Source organism: Rattus norvegicus, chromosome 10 (assembly GCF_021556685.1).
Source record: "Rattus norvegicus strain SHRSP/BbbUtx chromosome 10, alternate assembly SHRSP_T2T, whole genome shotgun sequence".
In the NCBI taxonomy this organism is placed as follows: domain Eukaryota; kingdom Metazoa; phylum Chordata; class Mammalia; order Rodentia; family Muridae; genus Rattus; species Rattus norvegicus.
In genome coordinates this window covers 109,938,386-109,956,573 of record NC_141543.1, presented here as the reverse complement: position 1 = coordinate 109,956,573, position 18,188 = coordinate 109,938,386, and the positions used below count along the sequence as shown (strand labels likewise).

The following is an 18,188-nucleotide window of genomic DNA, read 5'->3' as shown; positions in this document are numbered from 1 at the left end:
CTGGAAGAGTCAAGGGGGTCTATTGTATCCTAGGTAGGCTCTGATGGCCCAACTGTCTTCTTCCCACCTGGGGGCCTCCTGAGGGGACATTTTGATCTCTCTAGAACACTGTTCTTTTCCTCTCCCACCTGTGCAGACCCATCCCGCAGACCCTAAGGCTTTGCACACCTGTTGGAGATGTGACTACAGCTGAGGGGTCAGGAAGGGCAGTCAGTTGACCTGTGAGATCCTTAGCTAAGCTCAGGCGGAGAACAGGCCTTGGAGAGGAAAAGACTGCAAGGAAGGATTTGAACTAAGAGTGCTGGTGGAGCTGGAGGGACAGTGGGTCTGTCCAGGATGTGTAGGGAAGACACACAGGACAAGGCAGGTGGGGCGGAGCCATGCTGGGAAGTGGGAGGAGCCACACCAGGTAGTGGGAGGAGCCGTGCTAGGTAGGCAGTAAGGGGAGTGCAGACACACACACACACACACACACACACACACACACACACACACACAATTTTAAAAGCGGAACTAGGGGCGGGTGAAAAGAAAAAAAAGTGGAACTATGATGTCATGATGTCTGGTATTTACTACAAAAGAACTTCCTCTCAGGTGGACAACAGGGAAACCTGAGTGGCTGCTGGGATGCTCTGCAGTGATCATCTAAGAAATGGACCCTCAGTGCCTCCTATGGTCTGGTCACAGGTGAGCCACAGTCCCTCAGGTGACAACAGTGAGCTGGGCTTCACCACTTCCTGCTGCCAACTGAACCCCCACCCAGGTTCAGGTTCAACAGGAACCCTGGTCTCTGAGTAATGAATACGCCTGCCTCTCCGAGGGAACATGTGTTTCCAATCTCCCTGCTCAGCAGTGAGTCACCACCAACAGCTGCTGCCGGCTCCCTCCACCAAGGCTCATCTCAGACCCTGCTGACCGCCGGCTCCACCCCCACCCCCTCCTCACAGCCAGCCTGGCTCCTGGGCCCTGGCCTTCCACATCCAGCACACTGGCTCTCCAAGTGTGCCTACCCTGCGATCTGGAGGACTCCAACCCTTCTTCTGAACCATTATTTCTCTGAGGCAAGAGGCCTTGTTTCCTCACTTGGGCCCCTACAAGGTTCTAGGCACCACCACTGCATGGTGCCCCTTATACTCTGTATTTCGTGTGTGTGTGTGTGTGTGTGTGTGTGTGTGTGTGTGTGTGTGTGTGAGCGTGTGTGTGTGTTCAGTGTGTACAGAGCCTCTCACTGAACTTGGAGCTATTGGTTCAGGTAGACTGGCTGGCCACACAGCCCCAGAGATAAACCTGACCCCAGCTCCCCAGTTCGGGGAATGCAGGCACAGCCACCGTGCTCTGCTCTTACATGGGATCAGAGCCGCGGACCAAACACTTTACCTCCTGAGCCATCTTCTTAGCCCATGCTTTTTACTTCCTACTGAGCAGGGGTTCGTGCCACACAAGAGGAAGGGTCCTGTTTGTCCCATCCCTAGTCTTGGCACATGCATGACTGACTTGTGTGCCCAAGAAATACTTTTTTTTTCTTCTTCTTCTTTTTTTTTTTTTTTTTTTTTTGGAGCTGGGGACCAAACCCAGGGCCTTGCATTTGCTAGGCAAGCGCTCTACCACTGAGCCAAATCCCCAACCCTCAAGAAATACTTTTAACAGATGAAATGAAGCCTATATGAACTATATAACCTTAAGAGATATTCACTCAGAGGTTGGCCCTGTGGTACATACTTGTAATCCCAGTACTCTGGATCTCTCTGAGTTCAAGGCCAGCCTGGTTTGTATAGTGAGTTCCAAGCCAGCCAGAGACCTGGTCTCAACAAAACCAAGTAAAAGAGATATTCAGTGGATTGGGAAGACAGACCTGAGAACAAGTCTGTCGTAAGACAAGCTGCGGCAGTCTATAAAATAAGGCCACTGTGGTAGGCTACTGGGCGAAGTGTCCTTTTCTATCCCTCATCCAGACCACTCTCTTGTCACCATGCTGTCCCAGCTCTGGGACTGGGACGGTCTCTATCTTGTTCAGATGGCCAGGATTCTAGGTGGAGGAGTGTGAGGGCTGAGCAGACTCCACAGGGAAGGGATGTTTAATGGGAGAGGGTGTGGCTACCAAGAGTGATTAGAGGGACTAATCACTAATCCGGGACATTCCCTGCCTCCTCGCGGCACCAGAATTGTAGCACCAATGGCCAGGTGCTGAGGCAGAGCCCACAGCATCCCTCATCTCTGCAGGGAACCCAGCAGGGATCCTGTGCTGGGAGCTGCGGCTCACCTCACTTCCACTGACATCACCGGTCACCCTGAGTACAGTGGCACAGCTCTGTAGCCAGGAGAAGCATGCAAGGGAATTGAGGCGGGATGACTAGCTCTCACTGGTGTTCCCGGGTCATAGAACACCAGAGCAGAACCAGATGACAGGGTCAGTCACCGGGCCCATTTCTACCCAGGACGCTCCAGGCACACATGGATACCATGGTCCTGAGTGGTCCCTCTTGCCTCTGTAGCTGAGGAAGAGCTGAGCGGGCAGAAGCAAAGCGGAGAAGCTGGATCCGAACTTGAGAATGGCAGAGGGGATGAAGGACTCGAAGCCTCCTTTTCCAAGAAGCTTCGCTTTCCCTCTTCTTCCTCATGGGCTTGCTAGGATGAGACCCGCCCCAAGCCTGTTCCTTCTTTCTGCCTTTGGAGAGAATAGGGCTGGCTTTGCATCTAGAGGTGACAGCCCCTGTGGCCCCCTGGCTGAGGGGTGATGTCACAGGGATGCTACAGCATCTCCAAAGAATTGAGGAAAGAGGAGAAAGGGAGGGGAGGCCAGTCAGGAGCACAGAAAGGAGAAGAGGACCTGGGAGAAGTAGAGTGGTTTCTCTAGACTGCCTTACCATGAGATTTACTGCAGCGCTCACTCTGTGCAGCACTGGCCTGCAGCTCGCCACAGAGCACGGCCTCCCTTCTGTTTGGATTAGGCAATGACATCATGGCCAAAGGCTGCCACTCCCCAACACCAAAGGAAGCAGAGGATGGTGGTGGTGGTGGTGGAAACCCGAGCCTCTTGTGCCTCCCATCCCAGACCAGCGGGCCAGGGAACCTGAAACCACCATCCCCAAGCAAACCCTTCTGAGCTGAACAGCAAGCTCTGGGTCTCTCACCCCTCCCTGCTAGCTGAGGCAGCTTCCTGGGGAGAGGCGGACCAGAGGGGTGAAGGGTTCTCATCGCAACTGGCTCATGAGCAGAAGCACATGACCACATGCCCAGGGCCAAGAGGAAATAGACTGGGTATGAGCAGCCAGGCAGCCAGGGGCGTCGACTCCTAGCATCAGCTACATTCCTGAGTGCTTCACTGAGGGTCCTGCAGAGCCCAGTGGGGGCAGGGAGGAGGGGGTCGACCAGAGAGGGGTGGGGTGGGGCAGAGGAGGGGGCAGACAAGGGACAGGGGTTTGAAAGGGGAGCCAGAGGAGGGGAAGGAGAAGCCAGAGACGTTTAAGAATCCAAAGCTGCAGTAGCCTGCTCTCCAAACCCCTCTCTTTTCTGGGAAGAGGGCAGGGATCCCTGGCTTGGCCATCTCAGAAGGCCTGAGGAAGAGAGAGGAAGAACCTGGCCCTACAGGGTCCCTCCCTGTGACACCACCCTGCCCAGGCTGAAGCTGGGCTGTCACTGTCAAGTCAGCCTTCCGTCCTCTGGGATGCTGGCCCATCCAGCCTACTTCAGATGTGGCAATTCTTTGGGGCCAAGCATCACAAGGCTTCCTGTTTCCCCACCAGGACACCCTCCCTCCCTCCCTCCCTCCCTCTGTGCACTCCTCCCTCCCTCCCTCTCTCTATTCCTCCTTCCCTTTCAGTCTGAAGTCCCTGTACCAACATGGGTGGGGGCAGAAAGCTGTGAAGTTGCGCCTTACACAAGGCTGCCTGCAGGTGGGCTATGGAATGCTAAGCTCGCAGGCTTATGGGGAAAGGGAAGAAGAGTGGAGGTATGTTGTGGGAGATGCGGAGCCCCCCCTCTTTAAAGATGGATGGAGATGGGACAACAGGAAAGCCAAAATGAAAAGAGCTGTGGGCCAAGCAGACATCACCTAAAAAGCAGGTACTGGATGGGTGGTGGCCAAGGCCTTCGCCCTACCACAGAGAGAAGAGCTCTAAGGCTGCGGGGGAGGGGTGTCCTGTCACCTGACCCCACCCACCCCCCAGCTCCTGATACGAGGATGCCTTGGTAAGCTTCTGTCGGGATTTGAGGCATTCAGTGTCACATAAACGAGATGATAGGGGTCCTACCTTACCACGCCCGGCTCTCTAAATTAGTTATTGTATCTCTTATCTTCTTTATGTCCCTGGATAGTGTGGAACGGGACTACACCTGGGCCTCAAGGTCCCTGGTTCATTCCTAAGCGAAGTGTTATTTGCTCTACAAAACAGAAGCCTGCACTCCAACAGTCTGTTGCTTGCTTTACTCAGAGCCAGAAAAATCTGTAGCCACAGTCCGCTAGCCCGTCGATCTGTCAACCAGTTCATTGTGTATGAGTTCTAGTGTGTGCACGGGACAGCATTTGTGTGAGGGCCAGAGGTTCGCAGCCTCTATTCTACCTGAAGCCCCGTCAACATGCCAAGATTTAGAAGCCAGGCTCCAATTGAAGAGTGTGGATTAAGAAATGAAACGTCTGGGTTGGGGATTTAGCTCAGTGGTAGAGCGCTTGCCTAGCAAAGCGCAAGGCCCTGGGTTCGGTCCCCAGCCCGAAAAAAAAGAAAAGAAAAAAGAAAAAAGAAAAAAAAAAAAAGAAACGTCTGTGGGAATGCTTTTTAGTGCCACAGAACTGTCAAGCTATGGCAGGGCCGCACCCTACCTGCAAGTAGGTCCAAGCTCTTGTTAACTCACCATCTTGTCAGCCTTGGAATGTCCTGAGTAAACAGCCCCACCAGAAGGATGGACCCCACCTGCTGATTGCAGCTAAGACTCCCCAGTTGGGTGGGGAGGCTCATCGAGGTGCTGATCGGAATCCCAGGTCGCACTAGCACAGTCTCCTCCCAGAGACAGAGATCCTTAAACCCATGCCCACCTCCCGACAGCCTCCAGCTTCCAGTTCCCTAAGTCCTGCCCAAGACCCCTCCCCCACAACTGCTTCTACAGCTTCCTGTTGCTGGCAAGTGTGGCCAGTTTTGATGCCCATGTCTGAGAAGAGCGTCTGGCTCTCCAGGAACCTGCCGGAAAGAGGGGGGATGCAGGGGGGCTTCCGCTCTGCTCAAGCTGTCGCTGAGGAGAGAACACCATGTGCTGGGGGAGATGGGGCAAGAAGGGTGGGTCTGCAATGGTAGAGCTTCCCCTGGCAGACTCATCATGAGTACCAGGAGGCTTGTTCCACCAAAAGGCACCCTGCCTCAGTTTACCTGGAATAAGTGTTTACTGGGTCTTCCCAGCACATGTTTGCTGGGTGTGCTCAGATGTGGGAGGGAGAGGGAGACAGCTCAGCATGGTGCCAGGCCCTAGCTCTGGGCTTGGACTCTCTTTCAAGTGTGATAGCTCCAAGTGTGTGATCCTAGCCTGGAAGACCTCTCCACAGACCTCTCGCTTGTTGACTGGAAGCACTGCCACCTCCCATCTGTCAGGAGAGTACCCAAGACACTCTCCAGGGCTGTCAATCATTCGCTAGTGTTTGCCCAACTCTCACCTTGTTCCAGAGCCACATAAATGAGGCGTGGGAGACACCTGAATCCTGACACTCGGGAAAGGACCAGGAGTTCAAGGCCATCTTCTGAGACCCTCTTCCTTCACCCAACCCCCCAAAACCAGAGAGACGGAGGAGGCTGTTTGGAGTTGATGGTGGGGAGTAACCAGGTGCAGTGCTCTTACCTCACTTCAGCCCTTGCCCCACCCCCACAGAGGAGAGTCAGGGTCCGGAGTGGCAGTGCTTTCTCCAAGGCTGGTCTGCATTATGCCTGGTGCCCGCAGAGGTTAGAAGAAGGCATTGAGTGATCTGGGACCAAACGTACAAATAATTGTAAACCTTGCCATCTGAGTACTGGGAACTGAACCCAAGTCCTTGCAAGAGCAGCAGAGCTAGCTCCTAACTGCTGAGTCAGCTCTTACCTGCTGAGTCAGCTCCTAACTGCTGAGTCAGCTCTCTAGCCCCTGGTTTCCAGGTTTTTCATCGTTTCTTTTTCAGAGACAGGGTCTCACCCTGGAGTTGAAACTCCACCCGCCTGAGTCTACTCTGGGATCACACGTGTGTGCTGCCCCATCCATTTAGGAAAGTGGAGGGTTAGGGGTTGGGGATTTAGCTCACCTGGGTTCGGTCCTCAGCTCCGGAAAAAAAGAAAAGAAAAAAAAAAAAAAAAAAGGAAAGTGGAGGGTTTTGTTTTGTTTGTTTTTTGGGGGAGGGTTAGAACCTTCAAACTTGATATGCAACTGAAAATGTCCTCCTGGGCTGGAGAGATGGCTCAGTGGTTAAGAGCACTGACTACTCTTCCAGAGGTCCTGAGTTCAAATCCCAGCAACCACATGGTGGCTCACAACCATCTGTAATGAGATTTGATGCCCTCTTCTGGTGTGTCTGAAGACAGCTATAGTGTACTTATATGTAATAAATAAATCTTTAAAAAAAAGAAAGAAAGGGCTGGAGAGATGGCTCAGCGGTTAAGAGCACTGACTGCTCTTCCAGAGGTCCTGAGTTCAAAACCCAGCAACCACATGGTGGTTCACAACCATCTGTAATGAGATCCGATGCCCTCTTCTGACAGGCAGGTATAGATAGACCACTCATATACATAAAATAAATAAAACATCTTAAAAAAAAAAAAAAAGAAAGAAAAAGAAAATGGCCTCCCTGCGGGCAGCCCGCCCAGTATTGAGGTCATAGCTGTGAACCCACGCACCATTTTAGGAAGTTTTTTTTTTTTTTTTTTTTTCCTTTATCATCAACTTGCAGATAAGTCTGGGGAGTCAACCGAGAAGGCACGTAGAGCGACTTATGTTGTCAGGTCACAGGGTCTTACCCCACTTGCCTGTCCTTCCAGAAGAATCGTCCCGTCTTGTACTGTTTCTCTCTTTTCCTCTCAGAGCTCTCCCACCTCACTCAGAACACGACGCCCTCTTAATCCAGCATCTTCTCTCGGCCCTCTGACCCAGCTCCAGCCTCCCTCCTCTCTCTTTCCTTGGTCTCTATGGGTACATCACTGGCCCTCAGTAAGACCAGCGCAGTCCAGCCACAGGCCCTGGGGAGGGGGTATCTAGCATGCCAAAGTCGTGCAGGGGAATCTGTTAGCCCACCCACCCACGTCAAGAGAAGAGGTGGAGGGCTAGTGTTGTGGTTCATTTGAGAAGCTTGCCTATCATTCGCCAAGACCCAGCCCTGGGCTAAATACATGCGGTATGGTGGGACCTCCATCACCCATAGGGACAGTACTCAAATAGGTGGAAGAAAAAGAAGATACCAAGAGGGAAGCTAGAGCCAGAGAGAAAGACAGGTTTGCCTTATAGGCTTCTACTTGGAGAAGACAGCTGCAGATGGGAGCATAGACATGAGGAGTTTTCTCACCCCAGAAATGGACACACATATATATTTTACCCATAAGCCTACTTGTGGCTGAGAAAGCCAGCATCTTGCTGGGGATGGGGGTCAACTGGTAGAGCATTTGCCTAGCAAGCATGAGGCCTTGGGTTCCATCCCTAACACAATCAAAAGTAAAAATTACAGAGCTGTGTGTGGTGGTGCACACCTTTAATCCCATCACTTGAGGCAGAGGAACAGGTGGAGGTGGAGGTACAGGCCGAGGCAGAGACATGTAGACCTCTGTGAGTTCGAGACCAGCTTGGTCTATCTATATAGTGAGTTCCAGGACCCCCAGGGCTATGTAAAGAGATCCAGTATATTCTCAAAAATGAACAAATAAAACTAAGAAGATTCCAAATTAATTTATTTCACGTGTATAAGTGGTTTTATCTGCATGTATGTCTGAGAACCATGTGTATATCTAATATTCTCAGAGGCCAGAAGAGGGTGTCAGATCCCCTGGGACAGGTGTTACAGACGTTTGTGAGCCACCATGTGGTTGCTGAGAACTGAACCCAGGTCCTCTGCAAGAGCAGCCAGTGTTCTTAACTAGTGAGCCCTTTCTCCAGCCCCATAAATAGAATGTTGAGAGCAATTCAGCACCTTTGCACACGGATGGAGGTAGCTCTTACACATGGATGGGGTGGCTTGTGGGTGAAAGTGCTGCTGCAGGTGAGTGGGTGCAGGTGGGTGGAGCCACCAGGTGGTCCCCTAGTTGTAGCTCAGGCCCCTGTCGCCTCCCCTGCTCACCAAGCATTGGCGCTGGTCTTCTCTAATGACACTTTCAATCCTTACATCTGAGGTATCACCACCCTTGATCACTGTTTACGTAGTGCCTGAAATTCTAAGAGACAGGCTCCTAAGTTACCCACTTCTCTCTCTTTTTTTCCTTCTTTTTTTAAGATTTATTTTATATGAGTACACTGTAACTGTTTTCAGACACACCAGAAGAGGGCATCAGATCTCATTATAGATGGTTGGGAGCCACCATGTGGTTGCTGGGAATTGAACTTGAGACCTCTAGAAGAGCAGTCAGTGCTCTTAACCCCTGAGCCATCTCTCCAAGTTACCCACTTCTCTTATAAACTCTCCTAGACTTGTAAAATTCAATAGTCTTTCATTTGAAACAACGAAAGAAAGGGGTTACAGGCATCTGACATGCTATAACATTCTGAATCAACCATATTCTGTGTTTATGTGTATGTGAGTCTAGGTGTGCATGTGAATGTGTGTGTATGTGCGTGTGTGTGTGTATATGTGCATGTGTGTATGTATGTGTGTGTGTGGTGGGTATGTGCATGTGTGTGTATGTGCGTGTGTGTGTATGTGTGTGGTGGGTATGTGTATGTGTGTGTGTGTATGTGTGTGTGTGTGTGTGTGGTGGGTATGTGTGTGTATGTGTGTGTGTGTGTGTGTGGTGGGTATGTGTATGTGTGTGTGTGTATGTGTGTGTGTGTGTGTGGTGGGTATGTGTGTGTATCTGTGTGTGTCTGTGTGTGTGCATGCATGCCTGTGTGTCTGTGTATGTCTTATGTGTGTGCATATAAGTGAATGTTTGTAGGTGGTAGATGAGGTCAAAGAAGGGTGCTGGAGCCTCTGGAATTGGAGTCACAGGTAGCTGCAAGTCACCTGATGTGGATGTGGGTCCACCTGTCAACCTCATTGACCATGTGCTTTTGAAATAGGATCTTATGGAGATGGGAGACCGGACAGATTATGCTGGCCCCTGAGAGTCACAAGAATTCTACCTCCCTGGTGCTGGGATCACATCGACCCCCCCTCCCCCGCAAGGTGGGCTTTTTATTTGGGCTCTGGGGCACGAACTCAGATCCAGAGAGCACTGTACTGACTACACCATCTCTCTGACCCCTCAGTCCTACCTTTAAAATGTCAGCCTCACTTTAGGGATAGCACACTCTATTTTAGGTTAGCAACAGTAAAAAAAAAAAAAAGAAAAAAAGAAAAAAGAAAAAAAGAAAAAATGACTTTGGATTTGTCAAGGTGCTAAAAATAACCACCCTGTCTAACGTTTGTCTGAACTGTCTGTCTCTGAAGCAAAAAAACTACTTTCCCATTCTTCTCCTGTTTCCCGGCAATGCCTGGTTCACATCTGCACCACACACTATAGTGGGAAATCATACTTTAAAAAAAAAATTTAAGTGTGTTTTATGTGCGCGGGCACATGAATTCAGGTGCCCTTGGAGGCCAGAAGCATCCAATACTGGTGATGGAGTTACAGGCGGTCATGAGCCACTCAGGCTGGGTGCTAGGAATCAAATCCAGTCCCCTATAAGAACAGTAAGCACGGGGTTGGGGATTTAGCTCAGTGGTAGAGCGCTTGCCTAGCAAGCGCAAGGCCCTGGGTTCGGTCCCCAGCTCCGAAAAAAAGAATAGAAAAAAAAAAAAAAGAACAATAAGCACTCTCAAGTGAGGAGCCATGGCCCTGGACTCCTTTGCTTCTTTGTTCCTGCATTTCTCCTCCTCCTCCTCCTGCTCCTCCTCCTCTTCCTCCCTCTTCTTCCTTCTCTTCCTCCTCCCTTTCCTCCTTCTTCCTCTTCTTCCTCTTCCTCCTCCTCTTCCTTCTCTTTCTGTCTCTGCCTGTCTCTCTGTCTCTGTCTCTGTCTCTCTCTGTCTCTGTCTCTCTCTCTCTCTCTGAGTTTCGATACAGTGTTTCCTTATGTAGTCTAGGCTAGCCTTGAATTCAGTACAGCCCAAGGTGACCTCAGACTGACTCTAGTTCTCCTTCTCAGTCCCCCAAGTGTTGCCAAAACGTGTGTGTCCCTGTGCCTGGCTGCCACTACTTTGTGTCATTTCCTCCAATTTTTGTCTCTCTGTCTCGCAGGTCAACATCTGAGGGCAAGGGCGATATCCCCTGTGCAAGCCAGGCTCTTCAGCCAGCAGTTGGGGACTGGCCATCCGCTGTCCCAGTCCCTTTCACCTCACCTTTCGGCTCCTTGGTCTTTTCAAGAACACAGAAGCGCTTTGGCCTGAGTCTATGGGCAAAGAGTGGTCCGTCAGAGCAAAGGTGGCTCCGGAATGCTTACTGGCCTCTGGGCCCCTCCTTGGTCCTTCTACCGGTCCAAAATCTGGCCAGTTTTTTGCTCTTTTGTTCACCGTAACTACACCCCAGCCTCTCTTTAACAAGTAGCCAAAGGCGCTGGAAATTCTAAGGCCTCCAAGCACTCCACCCTCCCCCATGGGAGGGGGGATGGGGAGTGACACTGGCCCCAGAGGGAATTTGGAATTTATCCTGGGAAAGAGAAGTAAAGAAGACCTTGGGGCCTGGCCAGAGGAAAAAGTTGGGGGGGTCGTGGGGATGGGCAGGGCGGGCGAGGGGGACAGCGGCCTGGTGGCCTTCAGGGACAAGGCCTGAGTTCCACCCAGAATCAGGGGCCCATCAGGAATAACCCGTCGCACAGCTGGCCGTTTGGGGGAACCAGAAGTGTGTGGGTGCCACCCCGGCCCGCAATCAGGTACACAGCGCGCGTGGCCCTGCGGCGCAGCGTGCCAGGTGGTGCGGGAAGCCCGCAGCCTGTGCCAGGCTGGGCACACAACAAAAGCCGGGGTTCTGGGGAGGGCTGGGCTGCGCGGCGCGGCCCGGGAGGAGGGCTGCTGGGAGCGCCCGGCCTGCACTGGCCGTCAGCCACCGAGAGGAGGAGCAGAGGATCCTCGGAGCGCAATAAAACGGCGGCTCGGCCCGAGCCCGCAGCAAACACAGCCATAGAAGGCAGCGGAGGAGCCGAGCCGGGCTGCGCTCGCTCGCCGCCCCCTAGCCTCTTTCTTCTCCGCCGGGTGCACTGCCCTGCGCTGTCCCCTCGCCTCTTCGCCCCTTGACAAAGAGGACAGAAAGTTTGCGCGGGGGAGCGGGCCAGGTGAGGAGGGGCGTGCCCGGCGCCCCAGCCCGCGCCCCAGCAGCCGGACCCAGGCCCCTAGCGCGCCCGCCATGGGCGCCGCGGCCCGCAGCCTCCGGCTGGCGCTCGGCCTCCTGCTGCTGGCCACGCTGCTGCGCCCGGCCGACGCCTGCAGCTGCTCCCCGGTGCACCCGCAACAGGCGTTTTGCAATGCAGACGTAGGTAAGCAGCCGGGTTCGCGCGGCCCACCTCCCTGCCCGTGCAGCCCGCTGGGGCTCCCTCTGCCATCCTGAAACTGAACGCCCCAAGCACACTTTTTCCCTCTCCCGTACCCCCGCCCTCCCCCGTTCCTCTCTTTTCTTTCCCTTCTGAGCTGGAAGATGCTTGGCGACCTCAAAATTCCACCGAAATTCCGCAGCAGCTCCGGCCCCAGGAAAGGGAGCCAGGGAACGCTTGGGTGTTGGCAGGCCGCCTCCCTGGGATGCCAGCGCTGGGGGTGGGGGAGTGGGGGACACGCGGGGGGTGCGGTGGCTAAAGGACTGGGAACCCCAGGAAGAAACTTCCACAGGTGAGGTGCTGGCTGGATGAGGAGGGTTCCTCTGCAGCCATTTGGGGGTTTTTGCTTGACAGGGCAGAATGGAAGCCCCCTACGCAGATCCCATGAGCTCAGAGGGACAGAGGAAGGCTGCTAGAGTCTACTTCCCCACTGCGTGTCCCCTAGAAGGCCCCACCAATAGGGCCAGGAGGGTCCAGGAACCTTAGTATTTGCTGCTGTTGAATTTTTTTTTTTTTAATTCAGAATGCACACACACACACAAACGGGGGTGGTGTGGGGGGCACGATGACTTGCTGACTATAGGTCATGGGATTGTGTGGCTGCCTAGATTGCCTGGCGTATGCTACCCTTAGGACTCCTTAACCCAAAGGATGGGTACTATCGACCCAGGTAGGGGGATTGTATATAGTTATGTGGACCTGAAAAAGCTGGCAGAAGTAGAAGGCTCCACTTGGAATTGAGCCCCTGAAGGCCTCTCCCACACTACTCAGGTATTCAGCAGGTGAGACTCCCAGCCCACCTTCCCTTTGGTTTGGCTTTTACATCTCTTCTGAGTATCCTATGCCCCTCTTCCACACAGACAGAAGCCACGGTTCCTGTTTCTCCAGGTGTCAGAAATGTCCTCTTGGTGCCCTTTCCGGTGGCTCCTAGCCCCACCCTGGTTAGCTTTTTGGAGGGTTTTAGCCGATCCTATCTGTGGAGCTGCCTAACTCTGACCACTTGGGCACAGGGCATGGTGCATGTGTGTGGAGAAGTTTGCAAACGCAGTCTGATTTGGGGTAAATGGGAGTCTTTGTGCGGTTTAGCTCTGTAACGGTCAGCAAAATTTGGGTCTGAGGAAGTGGCCCTCTCCAACGAGGGAATGCTTGGTGTTTTTCCTCCAGGGACATCCTTTGGGAGTGAGTACCAGAACATTTGAGAGTGCAAGGGGATTAGACGACAGGTCTGACCAGCAAGTTGTGAAGCCTTGAGAGCCTGGTCTACAGGGTGGGAAAGAGCTAACTTGGGATAGCCACACTGATAGCTGCAGGTTGGGGGGCTGCTCAGAAAGACTCTTCTGTCTTTGCCCAGCCAAGGCAGTGCCAGGGTGGGAACTGCACTGGTCTGGTCTGGATCAGAGGTCTGAGACTCTCGTCAATGCCTAGAGGTCCTTTTCTGCTCGCACATTGATCTCCTCTGCCAAGGTTTCCCAGCACTGGTGTCCAAAGTATTGAATCTAAGTCACCACGAAGCCAAGACTTCGAACTCCTCCCAGCACAGAGGCCCTATCCCACAGGGGAGCATCCCCCGTGGCTGCTGTGACAGATGTTCACAAATGGGTGCCCCAAAGCAATGGACCGACTGTTTCGTGGTTCTGGGCTTCAGAAGTCTGAAATCCAGATGCTGGCAGGACTGGCTCCTTTTTGGAGTCTGGCCCAGTTAGGAGGGGGACACTGCTGGTACACCTTAGTGTTCTTGGGGGGGATGGTGGGTGGGTGAAGCCCTTTTACTTCTCCTTGTCTACATACAGCTGTGCTCAATCCCCTCTTATAAGGACACCAGCCATTGGACTCAGTGTCTGCTAGAACCCATTTTGACTTGTTTACATCGGCAGAGATTTCCAAATAGGGTTGTATTCACAAGTTCTGGGTGGCCATTAATTTGTGGAGGGGGCACTGCTGAACTCAGCACAGCTAGGTGTTCTGTCTTAGCCTCACTCACCCCTTCCAGGAATGACCAGCTTGGACTAAAAAGGGGCTGACAACCGAGAGTAGGGAACAGCAGTGATCCCGCCATGTCAGCAGCAGCCTCCCCAGGGTCTGTTCTCCCGGAAGTGGTACAGATTTGTGACTTGCTCAGCAGGGCATCCTGGTCTGGCCAGGATCAGAAATGCCCATTGCTGGGGTTGGGGATTTAGCTCAGTGGTTAGAGCGCTTGCCTAGGAAGCGCAAGGCCCTGGGTTCGGTCCCCAGCTCCGAAAAAAAGAACCAAAAAAAAAAAAAAAAAAGAAATGCCCATTGCTCTCTCGTCTTGGGTTCCCGAGCGGACACAGAAGGCCCAGGCCAGACTTCAGCTGCTGTAGTTTTTCAGGGCCTCTCAGATTTTGTGTACCCAGAACCATGACTCAGGGTGGCTTTCCCTGCAGCTGTGGTCAGTATGCAGCTTTATTGACTGGTGCAACACCTGCCCAGGACTGGATTCCTGGGAGGGATCTCTCTGCCAGTACAGGTCTGGAGCTGTGTGGGCAAAGAGAATGTGACCCTTCGATAGAAGGGATAAGAGATGGCCTGGCCCACTCCTGGAAGGCATTTTCAGGTCAGGACAGACTGGAAACATTTGTCCGTGTCCTGGCACTGCTCAGGCACGCTGCCGATCTGATTCTCTCACCTAATGGAGTCTTGCACCGCCTACTGCAAGCCTCGGCAGCACCACATGGGAGAGCTGGAGTGACCAAGTCCTCTCAGCTACTTGGCACACACCCTGGCTACTTTGATTGCTCTCTGGCATCAGGGTATTCAGTAAAGGGGGTTGGGGATCAGAACAAACAAACAAACAAAACCCCACCCCTTCTACCCAGGAAGTGAGACCCAAAGCCAAAGCCAAGACCCAAAGGGCCAGGTACTAGGTCCCAGGGTGATCAGGGTGAGGACATACTGGCTTTCTATGGGGTCTGTTTGAATGTGTGTGTGCGGTGACAGACCATAGAGGTAGGAGTGGCCACTCCAGAAAGTGTGCAGCACACACTCAGTAAGGAGTCTGTCTTTGTTTAGGGTAAAAAGCAAAACAAGGCACCACCAGGCTCTGTGAGCTTTGCAGGGTTTTGGTGGGCAGTGGCTCTCTGAAGAAATGTTTTCTTCCTGGTCTTCAGGCGTCTGTTCCAATGCACAAGTCCAGAACGGCTGGCTCTGCCTTACAGGGATGGGAGGGAGAAATGAGCCACTAGGGAGAGAGACTTACAACCAGGGCAGATGGATGGTCAAGGTTAGGAGGCACACGTAGACCCTTGCCGAGTGGCAGCACTTGTCACTGGCAGGTGTAAAAGAGAGTCAGACTTTGTGCAGCTAATGAACATGATTACTCTAAGTGACAAACATGCCAAATTTAGGGGTAAGCATGTAGCAACTTGGAATGGATTTGCAGGTTACAAAGGTAAAGACTCTGTTGGCCATTGAGGAGGGGGCTCGTGAACCCTTTGACTAGTGTTCCGATGAGTATGTTCTCCTGGGGTTGGGGGTGGGGCTCTAGAATCCAACCCTCCCAGGGTTGAACAGCTCTCAGGGTTGGAGCTAAGGAGGAATGGAGCACCAATAAAGCAGGGAGGTGTGGACTCTCCCACATGCTGTGTTCAATGCCAGTCTAGGACCTGCCTAGGCCTCTTCTGGTGAGGGGGGGGTCAGTTCCCCAGGCTGCTTCCTGAACAGCCTTCCTTCACCTCACCTTCAGCCGGACCTCCACGTAGCTTTGAACAAGATGGCTCTTTAGATTAGAACTGGATCTGGAAGGGGACCATGATGCCTAATGCTTAGGGCTGTAGGTAGGGAAGAGCGCTTGCATTGGAACATACTTGAGAGATACACTCTAGGCCCCCAGGAATCTTGAGGGATGAGAAAAATAGCAGCAAAGAAGCAAAGGGAAGGAGGAAGGTTCAGGCAATGGAGGAGGGGTCATGCAGGAACACCCCCTCACACACACCCTTGAGCTGGGCTCAAACACTTGCACAGGATGTTTCTTCTGCCTCTGGTTATATGCACACATGCTATTAGCATGCACACACACAAGCCTGGGACCAAGCATCCCGAGAGTAGGATGCTATTTCTCCAGAGGGCAGAAGAAAGATGTGTAGGATGGGCAGCGTAGAGGACGCAGGCTGGGAAAGAATGCCACAGACATTGCTAAGTGTACCTTGTTGGCGTCCAGAGCGAGCATCATTTGGGTAGACAAGCTGGATGGAGAGAGAGAGGTGTAGGTGCCCAGTTACTGAGGAAGAGGGCTCAGGTGCTGGTGTAGATTGGGGTCAAGCATCATCCCTCTGGACAGTCACATGGTGCATTCCATCCCACAGTGGACCCACAGCAAGCCCCTGACGACACTCACGCTATAGATTGGTGGCCTGAATCATGGACACTGGGAGCCTTGAGATCATGGAGATTTTTTTTTTCTTTTTTTTTTTTTTTCCGGAGCTGGGGACTGAACCCAGGGCCTTGCGGTTGCTAGGCAAGCGCTCTACCTCTGAGCCAAATCCCCAACCCCGAGATCATGGAGATTTTTAAGGTGGTCCAAGCAATCCTGCAGCTGTTCTACAATGTGGCGACAGCAGAGTCAGAGACTATGTTTAATGGCTACATAGTTGTTGAGAGGGCTGAGCCAGGGTCTTGGTTTGGTTGCTGGGTCTGTGTAAGATAATGATACAATGTTTAATGGCTACATAGTTGTCGAGAGTGCTCAGCCAGGGCTGTGAGTGTCCCCAGGTATGGCGGATGAGGTGTTGAAGATGTGGGGAGGAGAGGTGGTCAAAGGATAAGGAAGAAGGCAGACTTCTAAACCAAGGGTGGCCAAGATGCTTAGCATGTGAGGAGAGTCTGTGGTGTAGAGCCAGCACCTGCAGCCCTAAACCCCTTGGGAACCCACTCAGCTCAATGCCCCTCCACCCCAAGTCTAAGATGGCTGGAATCCACAGTCTGTGGTCCCAGCCTGATGCGTCTCTGCCATTGTTCCCATGTGTGGGGATGGAGAGGGTTAGTCTGGGGGGTTCCCACACAGTGAGCTGCTCCCTGATGGGGCTGTGTCAGACAAGCATGTTAAAGCTTTGGAGTCCTGACAAGGCAGATTGGGAGAGTATGCTGCCATGCAAATTGAGGGCTGACTTTTATAAAGAGGGATTCTTTGTAGTCTTGGGGAGGAAACTCATCCTCCATCAGCTGCTCAAGTATTGATCAGAGCTGCGTGATACCCCTGGGCACGGAGGGCTCGGCGTGACTGTGTGGCTTAGACACCTGTGGGCCCAATGTGGCACTGACTTAGACACCCGCTTCTCTTGTGGTTTATTCTACGCATGCACAATTGAATAGTTGCATTTGGATTGCTATATTCTCTGACAGGTGCTCCAAGGAATTTGTAAAGAATGAGTCACCCCCAGCACCTGTCTTGAGGGACGAGGGACGTGTAGGATGGGATTTAGCTCCTGGGTGATCTTGTCTATGGCCTTGACAGGGTTCTGTTGGATGGAGAGATTATACTAGAGCCTTGGGCGATCATGTGGTGTGGAGTTTATCAGGTCAGATAATCCTGGAGGTCAAGGGACCTGGAAACAAGACCAGAAAGACCTGGGATGATTAAAGGAGAAAGGAGCCAATGTGTTTGAGGCTGAGCTGGTAGAGCTTCAGGGCCTGGGGTATGGTCAGTGGGACCCGGGGAGGCTTTCTGGGAGCGATTCAGAGTCAGGGGCCCTATGTAGACAATCTAGTGACTATGGGGCAGTGCCAGCACCTGAGCTAGGACTAATTAAGGACAATGGGGCCTTACAACTAAACACCCACACACCAGAGTAGGCAGCAGGTGTGTCCCTGCCTGGCCAGCTGGTTAGGCGGGACAGGGCTTTGTGAGTTCTGTGGGTCTGGGTGAGGAAGTGCCCAGTCAGCTCTTTAGCAAACTGTGGAAAAATGTAGGGGGAAGGGGGCTGTGGAGAGAACAGGAAATGGGGGAGGAGCCAGTAAGGGCGGGGCGCCCACATTTACAGCCAAGTGTGGCCAGAGTCTGGCTCTGCCCAGAGTGATGGCCAGAGACCAGCACAGTGACCTTGACTCCCCGCCTCCAGTCCCATCTGTGAAATGGAGACAGTAACTCAGTCATGTCCCTCTTAGACTGAGGGTGAAGGCGAAAGGACAGAGGCCAACAGCTCAGGAGCAGAACCTATTGGTGACAGCAGCCAGGCCCAGCAGCTTCTTTTGTGCTGACCCTGAGCCCCCTGAGCCAGACCTGCCTCTCAGTCCTCATTAACCCCTAGTCAACATTATCGCCGGCTGAGATGCAGGTATCACAAGGTCGTTAGAGCGATGGAGAGAGAGATTTGATGTCATCTGCCCCCACAGGGAACAGGTGACAGCCAGGGTCCTGGGAGGTACCAGCAGCCATTATGGCAGCCTCCTTGAAGCAGCAGGTGCTGGAGGAACCACACCCTCACTTCCTGCTGCTCCTCAACTTCATTTTCCTTGGCTCCTCCATTTTGCATAAGATAAAGTCTAAGCCCAGGGCTAGCAAAACGGCTCTCCCTCGTCACACAAAC

The 18,188-nt window shown here is 52.9% G+C and overlaps 1 protein-coding gene and 1 long non-coding RNA gene across 2 annotated transcripts in view; both read left to right on the top strand.

Annotated features, from left to right (window-relative positions):
- Positions 1-5,648: 5,648 nt before the first annotated feature.
- LOC148003204 (uncharacterized) lies at positions 5,649-10,992 on the top strand. The gene is made up of 3 exons (XR_015632309.1): positions 5,649-5,805; positions 9,205-9,310; positions 10,362-10,992. It is a non-coding gene; the product is annotated as an uncharacterized LOC148003204 (long non-coding RNA).
- Positions 10,993-11,335: 343 nt separating this feature from the next.
- The window catches only part of Timp2 (TIMP metallopeptidase inhibitor 2), a 47,683-nt gene continuing 40,830 nt past the window's right edge, over positions 11,336-18,188 (top strand). The window contains 1 exon segment of the mRNA NM_021989.3: positions 11,336-11,592. Within this exon segment, the coding sequence (NP_068824.1) occupies positions 11,463-11,592 (130 nt within the window). The 5' untranslated portion in view covers positions 11,336-11,462.